Genomic DNA, 19,417 nt, shown 5'->3' on the forward strand with positions numbered 1-19,417 from the left:
TTGCCACCATGTGATTGGCTGATTAGAAATTAAGTGTTAACGAGCAGTTGGACAGGTGTACCTAATAAAGTGGCCGGTGAGTGTAGTTCTTTGTTTTTGAAGATCTCTGTTAGGCCCGGGGCCCCACGTAGAATAAATGCCACCATTTACAGTACCTGCAAAGTGGATGGGATTCTGGCTAATTCTGGCATTGCAGAAAGATATCTCCAATGGAAATGCTGCCATTTTAAATACATTTGTGTTACTGTAAATCACAACATATCAATTATACCTATGGAAACAATGGCATTTTCTGTATAGGAGAAGCAGAAGCACAAAGTAGACGAAAACTCTGCAGATATTCTGTGAGTGGTGCATTGGAAGAAATTGTGAGCGCATCTTGGCTGTGGCTCCTTATATGGGGCCTTAGCCTTAAAGGGGCTCTATCAGCAAAATCATGCTGCTAGAGCCCCACATATGCGTGCATAGCCTTTAAAAAGGCTATTCAGGCACTGTAAAAGTTAAATTAAACTACCCCCCCCCCCCCCCCGTTTTAAAATAATAACTTAAAAAAGAATGTTCTCTACTTACGGAACGTGCACCCTGGGCGGGCATTCAGGGTGTGTCTTCATCTTCTTCCCCGCCTCTTCTTCCTCCGATGTCTTCGGGTCCCATCCTCCTCCGGCGCTTGCTCGCGGACACTGATAAAAAAAAATAGCCTGGGCGCATGCGCAGTAGCCGTAGTAGAAGCCGCGTGCTACTGCGCATGCGCCCGGGCTATTTTTTTTTATCAGTGTCCGCGAGCAAGCGCCGGAGGAGGACGGCACCCGAAGACATCAGAGGAAGAAGAGGCGGGGAAGAAGAAGACAGCGCACCCTGAATGCCCGCCCAGGGTGCACGTTCCGTAAGTAGAGAACATTCTTTTTTAAGTTATTATTTTAAAACGGGGGGGGGGGGGGGGGGGTAGTTTAATTTAACTTTTACAGTGCCTGAATAGCCTTTTTAAAGGCTATGCACGCATATGTGGGGCTCTAGCAGCATGATTTTGCTGATAGAGCCCCTTTAAGGTGGCTTATAAAGACAGGACTGAGTTTTATGATTCAAGAGTTTTAGAGTGTATTGGTGTTTGTAAGGTGTATTGGATTTTTACTATTGGTGCGGGGTACTGACCAGCCTACCAGCAGCCCCTGGTATATTATCCAGTCATGCTTGCATTTTTCTGGTGTGAATGTCTACCTAGTTATTTGCATTTTCAGGCATGGTGCCACCATTGTCACTTATCCCCTATCCTCAGGTTGTGGATACGATTCTGGTCATTGGGGTTCAACTGCATGCACATATACACATGCATGCACACCACAGCCCCATTCACACGCAGCATATGGGGAACTTTCAGGCATCTGTTTTACTGTCAATTGGGGATCCAACCAGTGAGACCTATGGATAGGGAATGTATCCCTAGTGGTACAATCCCTTAATGTAGAAATTCTTTTTTTAGCTGGTAAATGCAGAATGTAGTTAAATGTAATATTTTAAAATTGTAATTTTAAGATGTATGTGGTTTATTCTACTCCATATACTGCACCATGCAGTCCAGCACCTTTATACTGAGCCGCTTTATTCTTTTGGTGACCAGTTGGAATCCCGTTGACCAGAAAGTGGCAAAATGGTTTCATGTTTAAATGTAGAGTAAACCTTTCTGTAATTTCATGTTATTACCTGGGCAGAGGGTAGTGCAGCTTATCTTCTGGACACTTTGACCATCGCAGACAGCTCCACCATTGAGTGGAGCAGGATTTGTGCACATTCTTGTACGCTTCTGGTAACCTTTTCCACACCGATTACTACAGGCAGACCACTCTGTCCATGTGGACCAACCACCATTGACTAGAAATAGACAAATGATTACGATACACTATTAAAAAGCATACTATGACACAGTAAAGCAGAAATGCTGTAATTCCTCTCCTGAAGAGCTCCTACCTTCACCCCATTTCTGCTGTAAGAGTATGTTCATATAGGCCCAGATTTACTATTGTGGTTATGACTAGGGTTGAGCGATCGGAATCGGAAAAGATCGGATTCCGATCGGCGATCGAGTAAATTTCATGATCACGATCGGAATTCCGATCCTGATCTTTTTAGGTGGGATCAAGGTCGGAGGTTATTTCCAACAATGCTTTGCTACTGTCCAAGCATTGTGGGAAAAGCTAACAATGTTAGCTAGGTCCCATAGGAATGAATGGATGCAGCTGGCTGTGTGCCGGCGTTCGGCCACTTAACCCCCTGCGCGCCGGCTGCGTCCATTCATTCTAATGGGAGACTAGCTAACATCTCTAGTAGCTAATAACACTTACCTGCACAGAAGCGCTGCCACTGGTCTGGTCCCCACTGTTCTTGCTGCTCTTCTCGCCTCGCTGCCCCCACCTCCTAGGTTAGTGTTACAGACCTAGGAAGAAGGCGGGGCTTATGGCTTAGGAGAGTGTGGGCGGGTACTGGGAGGGGAGCACTCACATCTCCCCTCCCTGTAACCGCCCACACTCTCCTAAGCAACAAGCCCTGCCTTCTTCCTAGGTCTGTAACACTAACCTAGGAGGGGCAGTGAGGCGAGAAGAGGCAAGAAGAGGAGGGAGAACAGCAGGGACCAGACCAGCAGCAACGCTTCTATGCAGGTAAGTGGACAGCAAGGGGGACTTAAGTAGCTGGGGAATTTTTTAATCACTACACAGTGTGGAGTCTAACAATTAAAGCATTCAATTTCTAGACTCCATACTGTGTAGTGAATAGGCTCGTTTTTAAAATCCGATCTTCGATTATTAAAAAAATCACATTGACTTGCATTGGGATCGGAATTGAGATCGGGATCAAATGGAAAATGAACAGAAATCGGATTTTAAAAACGATCCTGAAATCTCAAGATCGGCTCAACCCCAGTTATGACTAGATAGTAGCATAAACATGGTGCATCTATTTTACACCTTTAGGGCTACGTGGAGCTTCTTTGGTGTATCATGTGTGTCTAGTTTTACGAAAACTTTTGGACATTCTAGACATATGGGTGCGGATTCTCAGAAGAAGGGGTATGGCGTAAATACACCATTAGGTACCAAAATAGTGTTGAAATGACCTGACTCAACCAAGCCAAAAAAAAAGTGGTATAAATGTAAAGTAGACAGGCTAAAGATACTCCAGATTTACTATCCGGCATCAGTCACTGTGATAAATCTATAACTCTATCTATCATTAAATTCAGGCCATAATGGTTTATATTCTCATTTTAGTGCATTCTGATTTGAGTTCAGAGTTGAAGAATAAAGAATAACACATCAATTCTTCATAGAGTGAAAACAGTGGTGAGTAGCTACAAGGTGTAGTCATAAACCTGTATAGAATAGGCAGGAGGATTGACATTGTTAACTGTAAAACCATAGCAGAAATTTGACAGTCAATCTTGGATTTCTGCTGTGGATATGGCTAAAAATAAACATAAGATTTTTCCAACATGTATTTTATTTCATGTGAACATATCCTAAGGTTAATAGGGCTTGCTGTCTTTAGGTAATTCCTAATTGTTACTATTAATAATAATAATAACAACAACAACAACAATAAAATTACATATAAAATAGTTAATAAACAGATAACAATGAATTTAACTCAATAACACATCAGTCAGAGAAATAATAATGCTGTATTTGATGGAAAGTCATATACAGTATAAAGAGATTGATGATTAATAAGAATACAAATAAAATGGCATATAAAGTAGTTAATAAACAGATAATATTTAAAAAAGTCAATGACATGTCATTATTTTATTTGATGAAGTTGTATATAAACAAATTTATTATTATTATTATTATTATTATTATTATTATTATTATTATTATCATCATCATCATTATTATTGTTAAGTAGAAAAATAAAATGACACATAAGTAGTTAACAGATAATAATTAATATAAAACAATGACTCATCAGTATTGTACTTGAAAAAAAATATTATTATTATTATTATTATTATTATTATTATTATCATCATCATCACCATCATCATCGTTGTTCATTTTTATGCTTGGTGTGGTTAAGGATTTATATGTTTTGGCTCAGTATGTGTCCGTCTATATTAGTGCATATTCACAGGGTGCATGCTCCAAGGCCATAAATATTTTGCTTATAAATGAACCTTAATGGTTCACCCTAAAGATTTATGAATCCTAAAGATTTAATGTTTCATCTACAGCTCTATATTCCTATAGATATTCTGAACAGCTCATACAATGTCTAGACACCTCTAGATATTCGTTTTGAGAAATTCATCAATGCCTTACCATATACAATTACAGTTGCTGTTGTACTTCTTCTCTTGGCCACAATATTTTTGGCAACGCATGTATAATTGGCAGTGTCTGAAAGCCGTGCTTGTTTGATGATGAGGTTATGATCAATTGTGATGTAGAAATTCCGATCTTCTACAGGATCAATGATATCCTCATTTTTCAACCATTCCACCTATAAAAGAATGCATTTGAATATATTATTGTCTACTTGGCATTTCCATCAAAACTTATATCAGTAAATGAAACCGTTCTATTGCACATTTTTCACTTTGCAAGAATATTATATTTTGGAAACAATTTAATGATCACTGTGCATGTAATTGCAGAGCTGAACAGCTTTCGGCTCAGTGCGGTGGCCAAGAGCGCACTGGTGAGCAAAAATCTATAAATGACTTCTTCAGTCTTGTCATAAGCCATTAATAATAGGCCAATGTCCTGAAGTAGATTGATACTAGCAGCACAAATAAAGGCAGAACAAATAGATGCAAAGCTCCCGAGTCATAAATAAATAGCTCTGCCTTCCGTAAATTGGTTAATTTTATGTATTATCTGCTGAGCTGTGTGACACATCAGCCGCTATCTGGAAAGGTTCTATCTATGTAAATTGCATCCTAAATAGAATGTTTTAGTATTAGCAATAGATGAAACTATTAATCTAAAGTGCAAGTGAAATAAAAACAAGGAAGGAGCAAGCAGGATGTTCACTTGTCTAATGAGAACATTCATCCAGGTTTTATTTCTTGTACTTCACAGAGAGTTTTCTGCTGTATTATGTATACTTCAAAGGCAGCACGGGAAAAAATAACATCAGCTCAATTAGTTTAATGTGTAAGTAAAGCCTTCTATATGTAAACTAGTGTAGACTGTCACCAGAAGTTAGTCTATGCTATAAACAGTCACAATATAGATATATTCCCTACAGCAAACTAATATGTAAGGCCTGGTTCACATCTGCATTCGGTATTCTGTACGGGGAGTCCATTTGGGGACCCCCCCCCCCCCGAACGGAATACCGAACCCATTAAAAAGTGGTGAGCAATGAAAGCACACAGACTCAGACTATAGCGGGTCCGTAAATTTTCTGCATGGTGTCTGCAGTTTTCTCTCCGTATGACTCATGCGGAAAACACACGGACCCCTTTATATTGTATGGGATCTGTGTGCTTTCATTGCTCACCACTTTTTAATGCATTCGGTATTCCATTTGGGGACCCAAGTGGACTCCCTAAACGGAATACTGAACGCAGAAGTGAACCAGGCCTAAGGCTGGGTTTACTCATCACATAGTAGAGACATTTTATATTTTGGATTCCATTACCCTTTTCTACTATTTAGAGAAGTTTCCAGCTTTTTCTACAATTGACATGAGCCATTACCTGCCATAATAATTGTAAAACACTTGATCAAGTTCAAAGTGAGTCTACCACCACCAAAATCTCTTCTAAACCACTTATATGCTGTTATAGGATGGTTAGAGGCATAGTGAGCCCATGCTCTGACTGGCACAGTCATGCCCCAGATAAATGCACAACTCATTGAAAGCTGATTTGCTCTACTGCCAAATTGCACTTTACCACAAGAAAGGTATTCTCACTATAGGGCAATCGCTTTCACACTATAGGGCATTTATAGGGCAATTTATCAAAGGCTATATAACAAAAAACTGCCATACAAAAGTTTCTAAATTAGCAAGTAAGAAAATTTACATGTTGAGTCACAACATAGTCATGATATCAATATGGCATGATGTCAATATATAATTTACCAATGTCACCAATGTAAATGAGGATATTCATCTTTTATTTATCAGAAAAACATACAACTTTCACCCTTGTGAAAATAAACGTATAGCAGTACAGTTGTGTCCTTCCTTATGTGTCCTCATGGCTGGACAGATCCAGATACTGTATGTGAATTACTAACTAAGCACTTTTTCTAATAACAACATGATTTTGTGACACGTTATCATATAGTTGATATATTGGCTATCCTACATGTGTCTAGGTGTGTGTGGGTGGATGAAAGGCAGATTGTAAAATGTTTTGCTAGCATATTGTGATATTGTTTGTACTGCTAATATGAGAAATTGGAGTCCTTAACCAAGGTTCACATACCTCTATAGTGGTCTGTTACCAAATGATGGATGTTACCATTTTTATATCATATAAAGTCTTTGCCACAGGTATATCAGAGACCTAGATACTTTGCCACTGCCTATGTTAGTTATACCCTGAAGTAGTTCCAGAAAAACAGCATTATCAGTCTTCTGGTTATATAAGTTTTCTACCAATCGCACATTAAAGAGGCGTTCACACTTACGCCTGTGTCCATCCGTCACCGTTGTCCGTATGTAGCCTCTCCGCAGGGAAACCATTTTTTTTTTTTGCATGGACACAAAGTCGGACATGCAGGATTTTTAGTTCGTTCAAAAAAACCCCCCACTTTCGCCGTGGAGAGGCTGCATACAGTCACTGGCGGTTTGCTTTAACTTTTCATTCAAATGAATGGGATTTAAAAATGATTGCCGGGAAGTCGTCCCCTGCCCAGTTTCCACGGGAAATAGGACAGAGACCCGACAGGCCGCAAGTGTGAACGCTCCCTAAGTAGTGCTGTGACAAGAGTAATCTCCTCTTGTCAGTGGCATTAGCAGAGTACAGAATCAAAACATAGAACCCATTGCATTATGTGCTAAATCGGTCCACTCTGCCATGTCTATTTCATAGGTGAGAACATGGTGACATTTCCCTTTAATATTGCTTTGCAATGAGAAAAATAGCATAGCTTAAGCAAGACAAGACATTCTCATTAAATCCATCAAAATACGTGGGATGAACAGTACCCAGTGTGCTTCTTTGGCAAACGCTGGGTACACAAGCACAAATTTCACACAGTTGTTCCAAGTACATTTGTCTGCACTCACCTCCTTCCTCCATTCAGAGACAGATGTGTTATGTCTAATTATTCATTGATTGGTATCAAGAGATGAATCTCCATAATTGGCACATTTGTTCCAATTAACAAAGGAAAACTGCCACATGCCACGAAAATGAAGTGTTATATAAGCGTAAGTAACTAAGAGGAGAGGAAGCGGCAGCTAACTGTCTACACTGGGTCTATATAGCCCTAGGACATGTACAATCGCTGCATTGAAACAAGAGGAAAAAAGGAGAATAAAAGCAATCCAGAGCCGAATCTGATGACATAAATAAAGGCGTACGGATACATTAATCAAACAAGTGATTATAGGAATGAGAAGAGCCATAGCACAGCAATTATCAGATGTAAACGCCGCCACGCCAAGCTAATGTCATCTTGAAGTTGAGCACTTTTGGCAGACACCCCGTGTTTAGAAACAGAGACCTGTAGGATTGTCGGAGTAATTACAGAGTTTCATTTCCTACATTAATGTTAATTGAAACAGTTCTTCATGTAATACAGAGATGGCACTTGTCACCACACTTGTCTGTCTCTGTACGCGCTCTTCAATTTGACCAATAAAGTTATTGAAAAGCAGCCAGATCCAAATGCAATCAAAACCAAATTTCAGTAGTTGTCTTCCAGCAGGCGCTAACTGCAGTGCGGGGAAGATGGCTGTTATCTATTCACATATTGTCAGGGCAAGGTGTTCTAATTTAAGAGATTTCTCATGCCCAAAACGGAGTCATCCGTGAAAGGTAGAAGCAAATATAGCGCAAAGCAAAAAAGTTCATTACATTATTGACACACTGCCAAGTAACTTGTTCTTATCTATGCCAAATCTACCAGGAAGTCAACGCTACAGTATATGAAGACAGATAACATTACATTCTCTCACAGTATACCACATGAATAAGCAATACTACAGCGGCCACAAGATGGATTTACATAAACAAATAATTCTTCATCTTCTCAAGCTATGCCTGTCTTTTTTTTTTCCAAACACAAAGCGGAATTTGCACCTCTTGTCTCTCTGGGATCACATCCTATAGAAACAATGTGGAATATTCCATTTAAGTGTGATATCCATTATCACTTCTTACAGACAGTCACTTAAATGTCTATTAAGGAGTGATAATGGAACCAATGCTTCAGAGGATATGTCTGGAATATGGATTATTCCACTTCATGTTTTAGGTTGCAGGTGAAAATTTTATACAATGGACATGACTGACCCACTAGACAAAATTCCCACCAACTAATGTATGTATGAGTCCCTTTATGAATATCTATAGAATTATTGCAATAATCAGAAAAGATAGCATGAAGTCCTGTAATATAATGTTTGGTATCAGTATTGTGTTCCTGAATAGAGATGAGCGAACAGTAAAATATTCGATATTTGTTATTCGTTTCGAATAGCCGCTCAATATTCGACTATTCGAACGAATATCGAACCCCATTATAATCTATGGGGAAAAATGCTTCGTTTCAGGGTAACCCACCATTCAACTCAGGAGGGTCACCAAGTTCACTATGACACCTCAGCAAATGATGACAACACCTCTGCAATGCAACTGGGACAGTAGGGGAAGCATGTCTGGGGGCATCTAACAAGCCCAAGTTACAGTTTTACCCCACCATCACAGCCTATCAACTACACACTTTCCACACTCAAATAAAACTCTATCAAAGTGGGAAAATACCTGGAAACCTTCTTTATTCCCCAAATGGATGGACAGAAACCCAAATTTAAGCTAAAGAAACATTACCAAGCACCCCTTTAAATCACGTTGCCCATGACAACCACAGACATAATAGACAATGGGAAATCCAACAGTACCCACCCTGAACTGTCATTGTGGATGTGTGTGTGTGTGTGTGTGTGTGATGTGGTAAGACCTTCCAAAATTCACTTTTATGGCCCTTAACGTGAGCCCTTCCAAATTAAGTTAGAGGCCCTTAAGCTGAGTTACCTGCAGAGATTGAGGCCCTTCAGGTGACTCCAGCCTTGCACCAGCAGAGTGTTAACCCCTTTAAAATTCTTAGCCCCTAAAACAGTGGTTCCAGAACCATCACTCTCATTGTTTTGGATTGATGCAGTGGATTGGACTGAGGACCCAGACATTGACCTTGATTTTGATTGGGAAATTGATAACATTATGGCATCAAGTCTTCGGGGTAACTTTTATTTAGAGGACCGCAAAGGTGGAGAATTGGCTGTAACCACTACTACCAGTAATGGTCCTCTAATATGGGACTCTACATTACCTCTACAGGGTTCTGATCAAGTGTTAATAGTCCAAACAACATGCTGCAGTACTTTAGATGTAGATCAGAAACCACTTTCCCTTCCGACACCAGATTTAACCAAGCTTCACCATCATCATCCTGCTGAGATGGAGCCACTAAAGGAAACTGTGCCTTCAAAGGCATGTTCTGGAGCTGCGACTGAGCCAAATCTAAACACAGAGTCCTTTGGAACTGAACAAAATTCACCAGCAGTGTTTTTGGCCCTTAGGGTGAGTTGAGCCTTGTACCAGCACGTGTCCCGTAACATCAGGCAGGCCCTAAGTTCTGCGCTTTGCACAAAGTTCCACTTGACCACTGATGCGTGGACAAGTGCATGTGGCCAGGGATGCTACATCTCCATCACAGCACACCGGATGAATGTAGTTGAGGCTGGCAGGAGTTCTGAAACACCACCCTCCTCCTCCTCCACCATTAAATCGACCCCAGCTATGAACTGGAAACGCTGCAACACTGGCGTGGGGAGATGTCAGCAGGCCGTGCTGAAGCTCATCAGCTTGGGGGACAGACAGCACACTGAAAGCAGTGTAGATGTGGATGCAAGCGCAGCAGCAAAAAAGGTGGCTAGAGGCAGAGGCATGTCCAGAGGCAGCAAGGCCAAAGATTTTCCGTGTACTAGCCACTCATGCAAAACTCACCCATGTTGCCAGACTAATTCCTCCAACAGGCTAACAACTGCCATCTGGTCCACACCCACCAGGGGCACACTGTTATGGTTTGCTGGGTTTATTAAAAAAAACTAACAAAAGAAACCCAAAGGAGCCCGCTGGGCTCTGGACCACAGAAGCGCCCTGGTGTGAACTGGGTCTGACAGTTAGACGTCACTGCCAGCCCTCTACACACCCTAGTTCGCTCTGTACAATCACAGCAGCCTGTGTAGGTCCGAGCAGCCGCACAAGGACTCAGTCTAGACAGCACTTTGGTGCTAGACTGTCCACAATAGCTAGTGTGCACACAGTGGCTTCCTGATGCACACCAAGCAGCTACCAACTAAAGTATTTTTCCTTTTTTAGGAAATAGAGTTCTACCTGAACTGCAATACTGCCTAACAAAGTTTCTAACTAGCTAGCTAGCTATCCTGAGCACACGCAGTGCATTTGTGAATTGACATTAAGGCAGCGGGCTGAGGAACCTCCCTCCTTATAAAGGGAAAGGGCGGTCCACTTTCGGCCAAGCCAGCTGCCCAAGGCGGAGGTGATTGGTTGATACAACTGTCAATCACAGCCTGACCACACCCTCCGGCTGCAAGAGGGTTTAACCCTTGATAAACCTGATTGCCGACACAAGGGTGAAGTGACAGGCGGCAATACGCTACCGCAGAGAGACGGGCTGCGACCCGACCCCTCGGCCGCAGTTGCCGCACAGTCCTAACACTACCCCCCCCTCCACGGCGCATCGACGCCATGCGTCTCCGGTTCCGTTCAAATTGCGCCACAAGTCGTGGAGCGTGAACCTGATCTGCAGGTTCCCAAGTGCGGTCCTCTGGACCATAACCTGCCCAGTCAATCAGGTAAAACAGTCTACCACGAATAGTCTTGGCATCCATTATCTCTTTGACCTCAAAATCATCCTGAGGCGATTCCGACTCCTCTGGAAGGCGCCTAGAATACTGGGTTAGGACCAGAGGTTTTAGGAGAGAGATATGGAAGGAGTTGTTAATTCGCCAAGACCTGGGTAGCTGCAGTTTGTATGTCACCTGATTTACCTGGGACAGGACTTTAAACGGACCCACAAACCGCGGAGCAAACCGCAGTGAAGGAACCCGGAGACGGAGATGGCGGGAAGAGAGCCAGACACGATCCCCCGAGGACAATTCCATCCCAGGCCTGCGTCTAACGTTAGCTGTCGCCCTCATTCTGTCCTTGGCTCGACTCATGGAGACCTGCGCCTGATCCCACACCTCTCTGGCGCGCGCGGCCCAATCGGCCACAGCCGGCACGTCAGAGATCACCGGGATGGGCAGAGGGATGCGCGGATGACGACCATACAGCATAAAGAATGGCGTTTTCTCCGTGGAGTCAGCCACCGCATTGTTAAGTGCAAACTCTGCCCATGGCAACAGCTCCACCCAATCGTCATGGCGGGAGGAGACAAAGTGACGCAAGTAGGTCTCCATAGTCTGGTTCATCCTCTCCACCAGACCATTAGACTGGGGATGGTAGGACGACGACAGGCATAACTCCACGCACATCAACTGGCACAGTGCCCTCCAAAAATGTGCCGTGAACTGCGACCCTCGATCAGAAACTATCTTTTCTGGCATACCGTGAATCCGAAAGACATGCCTAATAAAAAGACGTGCCAACTCCTTGGCAGAAGGCAGCCCTGGTAACGCCACTAAGATAGTTATTTTGGTAAAATGATCAGTCACCACCCAAATTACCTTCCTGCCTGATGACGTTGGCAGGTCTGTGACAAAATCCATACCCACGATTTGCCAAGGTGATTCTGGTATAGGGAGAGGGTGCAGTAGACCAGCTGGATGCTGGCGTGAGGGCTTGTTGTGAGCGCAAATGTCACAAGCTCGCACAAAGGCCTGCACATCTTTAGAAAGAGAGGGCCAATAGTAGTGCCGGGAGATCAACTCCCTGGTGCGCCGGAGACCAAAGTGTCCTCCGACACAGGACGCATGTCCCCACGACAACACTTCTTGTCGCTGTGAGAGAGGGACCAGAGTCTTCCCAGGTGGCACCCGAGTTAGATTCACTGGGTTGACCACCAGTTGTTTTTCAGAGGGAATGATTAGTCTGGCCTCAGATTCCTCCTCATCAGGTTTGACAAAGGAGCGGGACAGAGCATCTGCCCGCAAATTTTTCTCCCCAGGTACATAATGTAACACAAAATTAAAGCGAGAAAAGAAAAGTGCCCATCGCGCCTGGCGAGCATTCAGTCTCTGTGCAGACTGAATATAGGTAAGGTTTTTGTGATCCGTGAAAATGTGCACAGGATGTGCAGCCCCCTCCAGAAGATGGCGCCACTCCTCTAATGCCAATTTTATTGCTAGGAGTTCACGGTCACCAATTGAATAATTCCTCTCTGCTGAGGAAAAGAGTTTGGAAAAGAAGGCACATGTGACCTTTTTCCCAACGCTGTTCCTCTGGAACAGCATAGCCCCTGCTCCCACGGAAGACGCATCCACCTCCAGACAGAAAGGTCTAGACACGTCTGGTCGGTGTAAAACGGGCGCTTCTACAAATCGCTGCTTTAGCATGGAGAAGGCCTGTTCTACTGCGGGAGTCCAATTATTAGGGCTAGCTCCCTTTTTGGTGAGAGCCGAAAGAGGGGCTACTAGTGTGGAGAAGTGTGGAATGAACTGTCTGTAATAGTTTGCAAAACCCAAGAACCTCTGAACTGCCTTTAGAGTTTGAGGCTTCGGCCATTTGAGGATTGCCTCATGCTTCTGAGGATCCATTTGGAGGCCTTCGCCTGACACAATATACCCCAGAAATGGCAGTCTCTCCTGCTCAAACAGACATTTTTCTAGCTTTGCGTAAAGCCGATTGTCACGCAGGCGCGAAAGGACCATGCGCACTGTTCGCCGGTGGTCAGTCATATTAGATGAAAAAATAAGAATATCATCCAAGTATACCACCACTGAGGTCTGCAGGAGGTCACGGAAGATGTCGTTTACAAATGACTGGAAAACTGCGGGGGCATTGGCCAGGCCGAAAGGCATGACTAGGTATTCGTAATGACCGTCCCTGGTGTTGAACGCAGTCTTCCATTCATCTCCCTTGCGTATACGTATCAAATTATACGCCCCCCGTAGGTCTAATTTGGTAAAAATGGTGGCCCCCTTGAACCGATCAAATAGTTCAGCAATGAGGGGCAGGGGGTACCTATTTTTCACTGTGATGGCATTTAGACCACGGTAATCTATGCACGGGCGAAGGGAGCCATCTTTCTTCTCTACAAAGAAGAAGCCCGCGCCTGCGGGAGACGAGGATTTTCGTATGAATCCCCTTTCAAGATTCTCCTTAATATAATCAGACATCGCCTGAGTCTCGGGAAGGGAGAGAGGGTAAACCCTGCCCCGAGGTGGCGTAGCCCCTGGCAACAGATCTATGGCGCAGTCGTAAGATCTGTGTTCTGGCAGAGTTTCAGCTGCCTTTTTGGAAAAAACGTCTGCAAACCCTGCATATTGAGGGGGCAAGCCTTCCAGTTCCGGAGGCAACACTGGAGAGACGGCTGGCTGTACTGGTATCATACATATCTCCTGGCACTCCGGACTCCAACTAATGATCTCCCCCTGCCTCCAGTCTATAACTGGGGAATGCCGGCGAAGCCAGGGGAGACCTAACAATACCGCATCAGCTAAACCCTCTATAACGTGAAAGGAGAGCTGCTCGGTATGTAGTGCTCCGCTTTGTAGAAAAATAGGCGGAGTCTCAAAACGGATCCGTGAGTGGATTAGTGACCCGTCGACCACCGTTATGTCAATGGGGGTCTCAAGTGCCCTCATAGGAATGGCATGTTCCTGGGCGAATTTTTCTGAAATAAAGTTCCCCATGGCCCCAGAATCAACAAATGCCCTAATATTGACCCACCCATTCTCAAGCCTAAGGGCTACTGGGAACCGGATACGAGTAAGGGGCTTTAGCGTGCCCAGTAACCCCCCCCTTGATAGGTACTGGACAGACTCGTTTCCCGGTGGTTTAGAGCATTGAGGGGCAGTGTGCCCTGGTTGGTTACAACAGAAACAGACCACCCCCTTAGCTTTCCTTCTGCTGCCACCAGAAGGGAAAACTTGAGAGGTGTCCATGGGTTCCGTGGACCCCTCAACTGGCAGGGCAACAACGGGCTTAGAGACCCCCCCCTTGGGCCCTAGGTTATATTCAACCTCCCGTTCCACTCTTCTATCAGATAATTGTATATCAACACGTGTTGCCGTGTTGATAAGGGAGGCGAGAGAGGCAGACGGTTTCCTGCCTGCTAATTCGTCCTTTATGTGTGAGGACAAACCTTCCCGAAAAATAGCCAGTAAAACTTTGTCTGGCCAGTCCAGTTCGGAAGCTAAGGTTCAAAACCCGATGGCAAAATTAGCGACCGAGTTTTTCCCTTGTCGCAACCGCAAGAGCTGAGATGCATAGGTGGACTGGGGCACAGGGCCATGAAACACCAAACGAAGTGCTTCAAGCAGGGAGGTTAGTGTAGCCAACTCTGCCGCGCCCCGTTCCTTCAAGGGGTGACCCAGGTCAAAGCTCTTCCGGAAGCAGCGAAACTACAAAGGCCACCTTAGCTTTCTCTTCAGGGAAGAGGCTGGGACATGCCTCAATATATGTGGTGCACTGGTGAATAAATCCCCTACAACCGCTCGGATCACCTGCATACCGTTCCGGCGGTAAGAGAGGACACGGTGACGCTGCAGGAGTCGGCAGATTACACACTAGTTGAGCCATAGCCTGAACTAAAGTTTGTGACAGTGTGGAAATGTCACTGGAGGCAGCTGGTGGAGACTGCTGCAGCAGACGCTCTACTGTGGCTAGGCGGGTATTCAGGCTGCTCACCAGATTCGCCAAATGAGCATGGGAATCCATTATGCGGCGGGGCTCTGTCCTTAATGTACTGTTATGGTTTGCTGGGTTTATTAAAAAAAACTAACAAAAGAAACCCAAAGGAGCCCGCTGGGCTCTGGACCACAGAAGCGCCCTGGTGTGAACTGGGTCTGACAGTTAGACGTCACTGCCAGCCCTCTACACACCCTAGTTCGCTCTGTACAATCACAGCAGCCTGTGTAGGTCCAAGCAGCCGCACAAGGACTCAGTCTAGACAGCACTTTGGTGCTAGACTGTCCACAATAGCTAGTGTGCACACAGTGGCTTCCTGATGCACACCAAGCAGCTACCAACTAAAGTATTTTTCCTTTTTTAGGAAATAGAGTTCTACCTGAACTGCAATACTGCCTAACAAAGTTTCTAACTAGCTAGCTAGCTATCCTGAGCACACGCAGTGCATTTGTGAATTGACATTAAGGCAGCGGGCTGAGGAACCTCCCTCCTTATAAAGGGAAAGGGCGGTCCACTTTCGGCCAAGCCAGCTGCCCAAGGCGGAGGTGATTGGTTGATACAACTGTCAATCACAGCCTGACCACACCCGCCGGCTGCAAGAGGGTTTAACCCTTGATAAACCTGATTGCCGACACAAGGGTGAAGTGACAGGCGGCAATACGCTACCGCAGAGAGACGGGCTGCGACCCGACCCCTCGGCCGCAGTTGCCGCACAGTCCTAACACACACTCTCCAAGGTCTGGGACACATTAATGGCACCCCCTGGCCAAACTACTGCCACTGAGGGGCCTAGTGTCACCAGGAGGGACAAGTATAGGCGCATGTTGTGGGAGTACCTGGCCGATCCCAGCCCTGTCCTCTCCGATCCCTCTGCACCCTACATTTAGTGGGTCTCCAAGTTGGATTTGTGGCTGGAACTTGCGCTCTATGCATTGGAGGTCATTTCCTGCCTTGACACCAGCGTGCTATCAGAAAATCTCTTCAGCCCAGCCGGTGGCATCATCACGGATAAGCACAGCCAGCTGTCAGCTGACAGTTCTGACCGGCTGACGCTGATCAAAATGAACAGCCACTGGATAGACCCATAATTTTCAGGGCCAGCAGTGTCAAGCACCCTGACATGAAGTTTGATATGTGTTCTCACCCTCTACAATTCTTACTCCTCCTCATACTCTTCCACCATCAGCGTTGCACAGTTCTGCTCCTACTAGGTTCAATTCACACTAATGCCCCCAAACTCTTCTGGATAGAGGCTGAATCCACCCTGATTCCCCCAACTGTACTGGTTAGAAGCTCATTATAAGTCATGCCAAGTAAAACACTGGCACACATGGCTGACTTCATGTTAGGTTGCTTTTCAAGAGACAAAGGCATAGTTCACATCATGGAGAGCAAACAATAATGGATTTTTGCAATCCTCGACCCCCGGAATAAGTTAAAAATCTCATCGTTTGTTCTGGTACAGGAGAGGAAAAAAATTGCACAAATGATATGTAAATATGGAGGCAGACTTTGCAGCAAAAAAGGTGGCTACAGGCAGAGGCATGGACAGAGGTGATGTATAGCGAGAAAAGCAGTGTAGATGTGGAGGCGAGCTAAGCAGGAAAAATGGTGGCTAGAGACAGATGCATGTCCAGAGGCAGCAAGGCCAAAGATTTTCCATGTACTAATCATTCATGCAAAACTTGCCCATGTTGCCAGACTTATGCGAGATCTCTCCGTATCTTTGAGGAGTCCACCAAGAGGGTTAGCTTTGATGATGCATTACTGATTTTAACAATTCCGCTCCTGTGTGTGATGCAAGAATCCCTCATTCACATCAGGGATAACGCATTGTACGCTGAGTAGTCGGGCATAGGAGCAGAACCATTCCAGCAGAATAGTCAGTGCACACTCCTGTCCGCTTCACAGCATATATTGATGGAGGAAGAGGAGGATGATGAAGTGGCAGATGATTTCATTGTCACACAGGAGGCTAGCGGCACCCCATGGCCAAACTACCGCCACTGAGGTGCCTAGTGTCACCAGTTATGTGACAAATTTTGTGCGGTTTGCAAACTTTGCAAGTCTAAACTGAGTAGGGGCTCTGAAAAGAGCAACCTTACCACCTTTTGCATGCGCTGTCATTTGGAAGGAAAGCCCTGGGAGAGAGCAAACACAGGACAATCGTCTCCTGGCTTTGCCGACACTGCCTCTTCCCCTGTTTACAGTGCTGGTGCTGCAGTCCAGACCACCAGACTGGACACCTACACATCTGTCTCTGACACATTGGGGAGTTCACCCTCATCCGCCCTATTGACCTGTACCATCATGCGCCTCTTCCCAGCCACTCCCCATCTCCCAGGCGTTTCATTGCAGGCAGAAGTACAGCGCAAGCCACCCACATGCCCAAGCCTATAACGTCCTCATCTAAAAACTGCTGGCCCTGGAGATGTTGGCGTTTATGCTTCTGGATACCTAGGCCTTCCTTCACCAGATGGCAGTGTGACTGAACCACTTAGCTTTGGGGGGTACAGCATTAAAAACAGGTTTGACCATACATGGCCTGACTGAAGGAACAGCTGTCTCCCACTTAGCTTTGAGGGGTAGACCCTTAAAAATTGGATTCAGCGTACATAGCCTGACTAAATTTCTGTGTATACCACCTAGGTTTTGGGGGGTACACAACGTGGATATCTGGATTGAGCGTACATAGCCTGACTGAATTTCGGTGTCTCCCTCCTAGGTTTTGGGGGTACACACTCTGGATATCTGGATTGAGTGTACATAGCCTGACTGAATTTCAGTGTCTCCCACCTAGGTTTTGGGGGTACACACTCTGGATATCTGGATTGAGTGTACATAGCCTGACTGAATTTCGGTGTGCCCCACCTAGTTTTTGGGGGTACACACCCTGGATATCTGGATTGAGTGTCTATAGCCTGACTGAATTTCAGTGTCTCCCACCTAGGTTTTGGGGGTACACACCCTGGATATCTGGATTGAGCGTACATAGCCTGACTGAATTTCAGTGTCTCCCACCTAGGTTTTGGGGGTACACACCCTGGATATCTGGATTGAGCGTACACAGCCGGACCTAATTGCTCTGTATCCCTGTTTTGGGGTTACACATTGCCTGAAAAGCTGGTTTACACGTATATATAGCAAGAACTAACTTCTCTGTATTCTTGCTATTTTGTGGGGGGACACCCCTAATAAAAGCTCTTTGGAACGTATATAGCAAGAAATAACTGCTATGGATTCCTGCTATTTTGTGGGGGGAAACCCTAATAAAACCTGGTTGGAACATATATAGCAAGAAGTAACTGCTGTGGATTGCTGCTATTTTTTTGGGGGGACACCCCTAATAAAAGCTGCTTTTAAGGTATATAGCAAGAAGTAACTGCTGTGGATTCCTGCTATTTTGTGTGGGGACACCCCTAACAAAAGCTGGTCACCCCTAACAAAATCTTGATGGGACTTCTAGGACAGACAGAGTCCTGCAGTGATAGGCATCTTATTCTGTATTACTGTATGGACACAGAAGACTGTCAATCACTGAGTGTAGGCGGAGTAAGTAGGAATCTCACTGACCCTCCTAAGGGGGCATTCACACAGAGTTTTGTGATGCTGTTTTTGCCATAAAACTCATATGAAGAAACAGCACTGTAAAAACAGAATCCCATTGAGTTCAATGGGTTCCGTCTTACACGCGGCACATTGAAATCAATAAGTTAAAAAGCCTCCATGTGAATGCCCCCTAAGAGTTCAGATAAGATTTTGGCTGAGTCTCCAGCTTTTTTTGTTGCAGATTTTGCTACGTTTTTTTTTGAGCCATAGCCGAGAATGGCTACGATAGGAATGGGAGATAAATGTGAAGCTCTTATACTTCTCCCTTCTGCTCAATACACTCCTGACTTTTGCTCAAAAAAACAGCAAAATCTGCAATAAAACAGCTGCGTTTCCACGGCCTAACTGTGCTTTGTACAGTCCTATGAAAAAGTTTGGGCACCCCTATTAATCTTAATCATTTTTAGTTCTAAATATTTTGGTGTTTGCAGCAGCCATTTCAGTTTGATATATCTAATAACTGATGGACACAGTAATATTTCAGGATTGAAATGAGGTTTATTGTACTAACAGAAAATCTGCAATATGCATTAAACCAAAATTTGACTGGTGCAAAAGTATGGGCACCTCAACAGAAAAGTGGCATTAATATTTATTAGATCCTCCTTTTGCAAAGATAACAGCCTCTAGTCGCTTCCTGTAGCTTTTCATCAGTTCCTGGATCCTGGATGAAGGGATTTTGGACCATTCCTCTTTACAAAACAATTCAGGTTCAGTTAAGTTTGATGGTCGCCGAGCATGGACAGCCCGCTTCAA

General features: G+C 44.7%; 1 protein-coding gene across 2 annotated transcripts in view; it reads right to left on the reverse strand.

Annotated features, from left to right (window-relative positions):
• The window catches only part of UNC5C (unc-5 netrin receptor C), a 325,165-nt gene that overhangs the window by 58,750 nt on the left and 246,998 nt on the right, over positions 1 to 19,417 (reverse strand). For both annotated transcript variants that reach the window (XM_075285567.1, XM_075285559.1), the window contains 2 exons: positions 4,311 to 4,491; positions 1,699 to 1,866 (listed from right to left, as the gene is read on the reverse strand). In XM_075285567.1, coding sequence (XP_075141668.1) covers positions 1,699 to 1,866; positions 4,311 to 4,491 — 349 coding nt within the window. The remainder of the gene's footprint in view (positions 1 to 1,698; positions 1,867 to 4,310; positions 4,492 to 19,417) is intronic.

This window comes from Leptodactylus fuscus, chromosome 1 (assembly GCF_031893055.1).
Source record: "Leptodactylus fuscus isolate aLepFus1 chromosome 1, aLepFus1.hap2, whole genome shotgun sequence".
NCBI lineage: Eukaryota > Metazoa > Chordata > Amphibia > Anura > Leptodactylidae > Leptodactylus > Leptodactylus fuscus.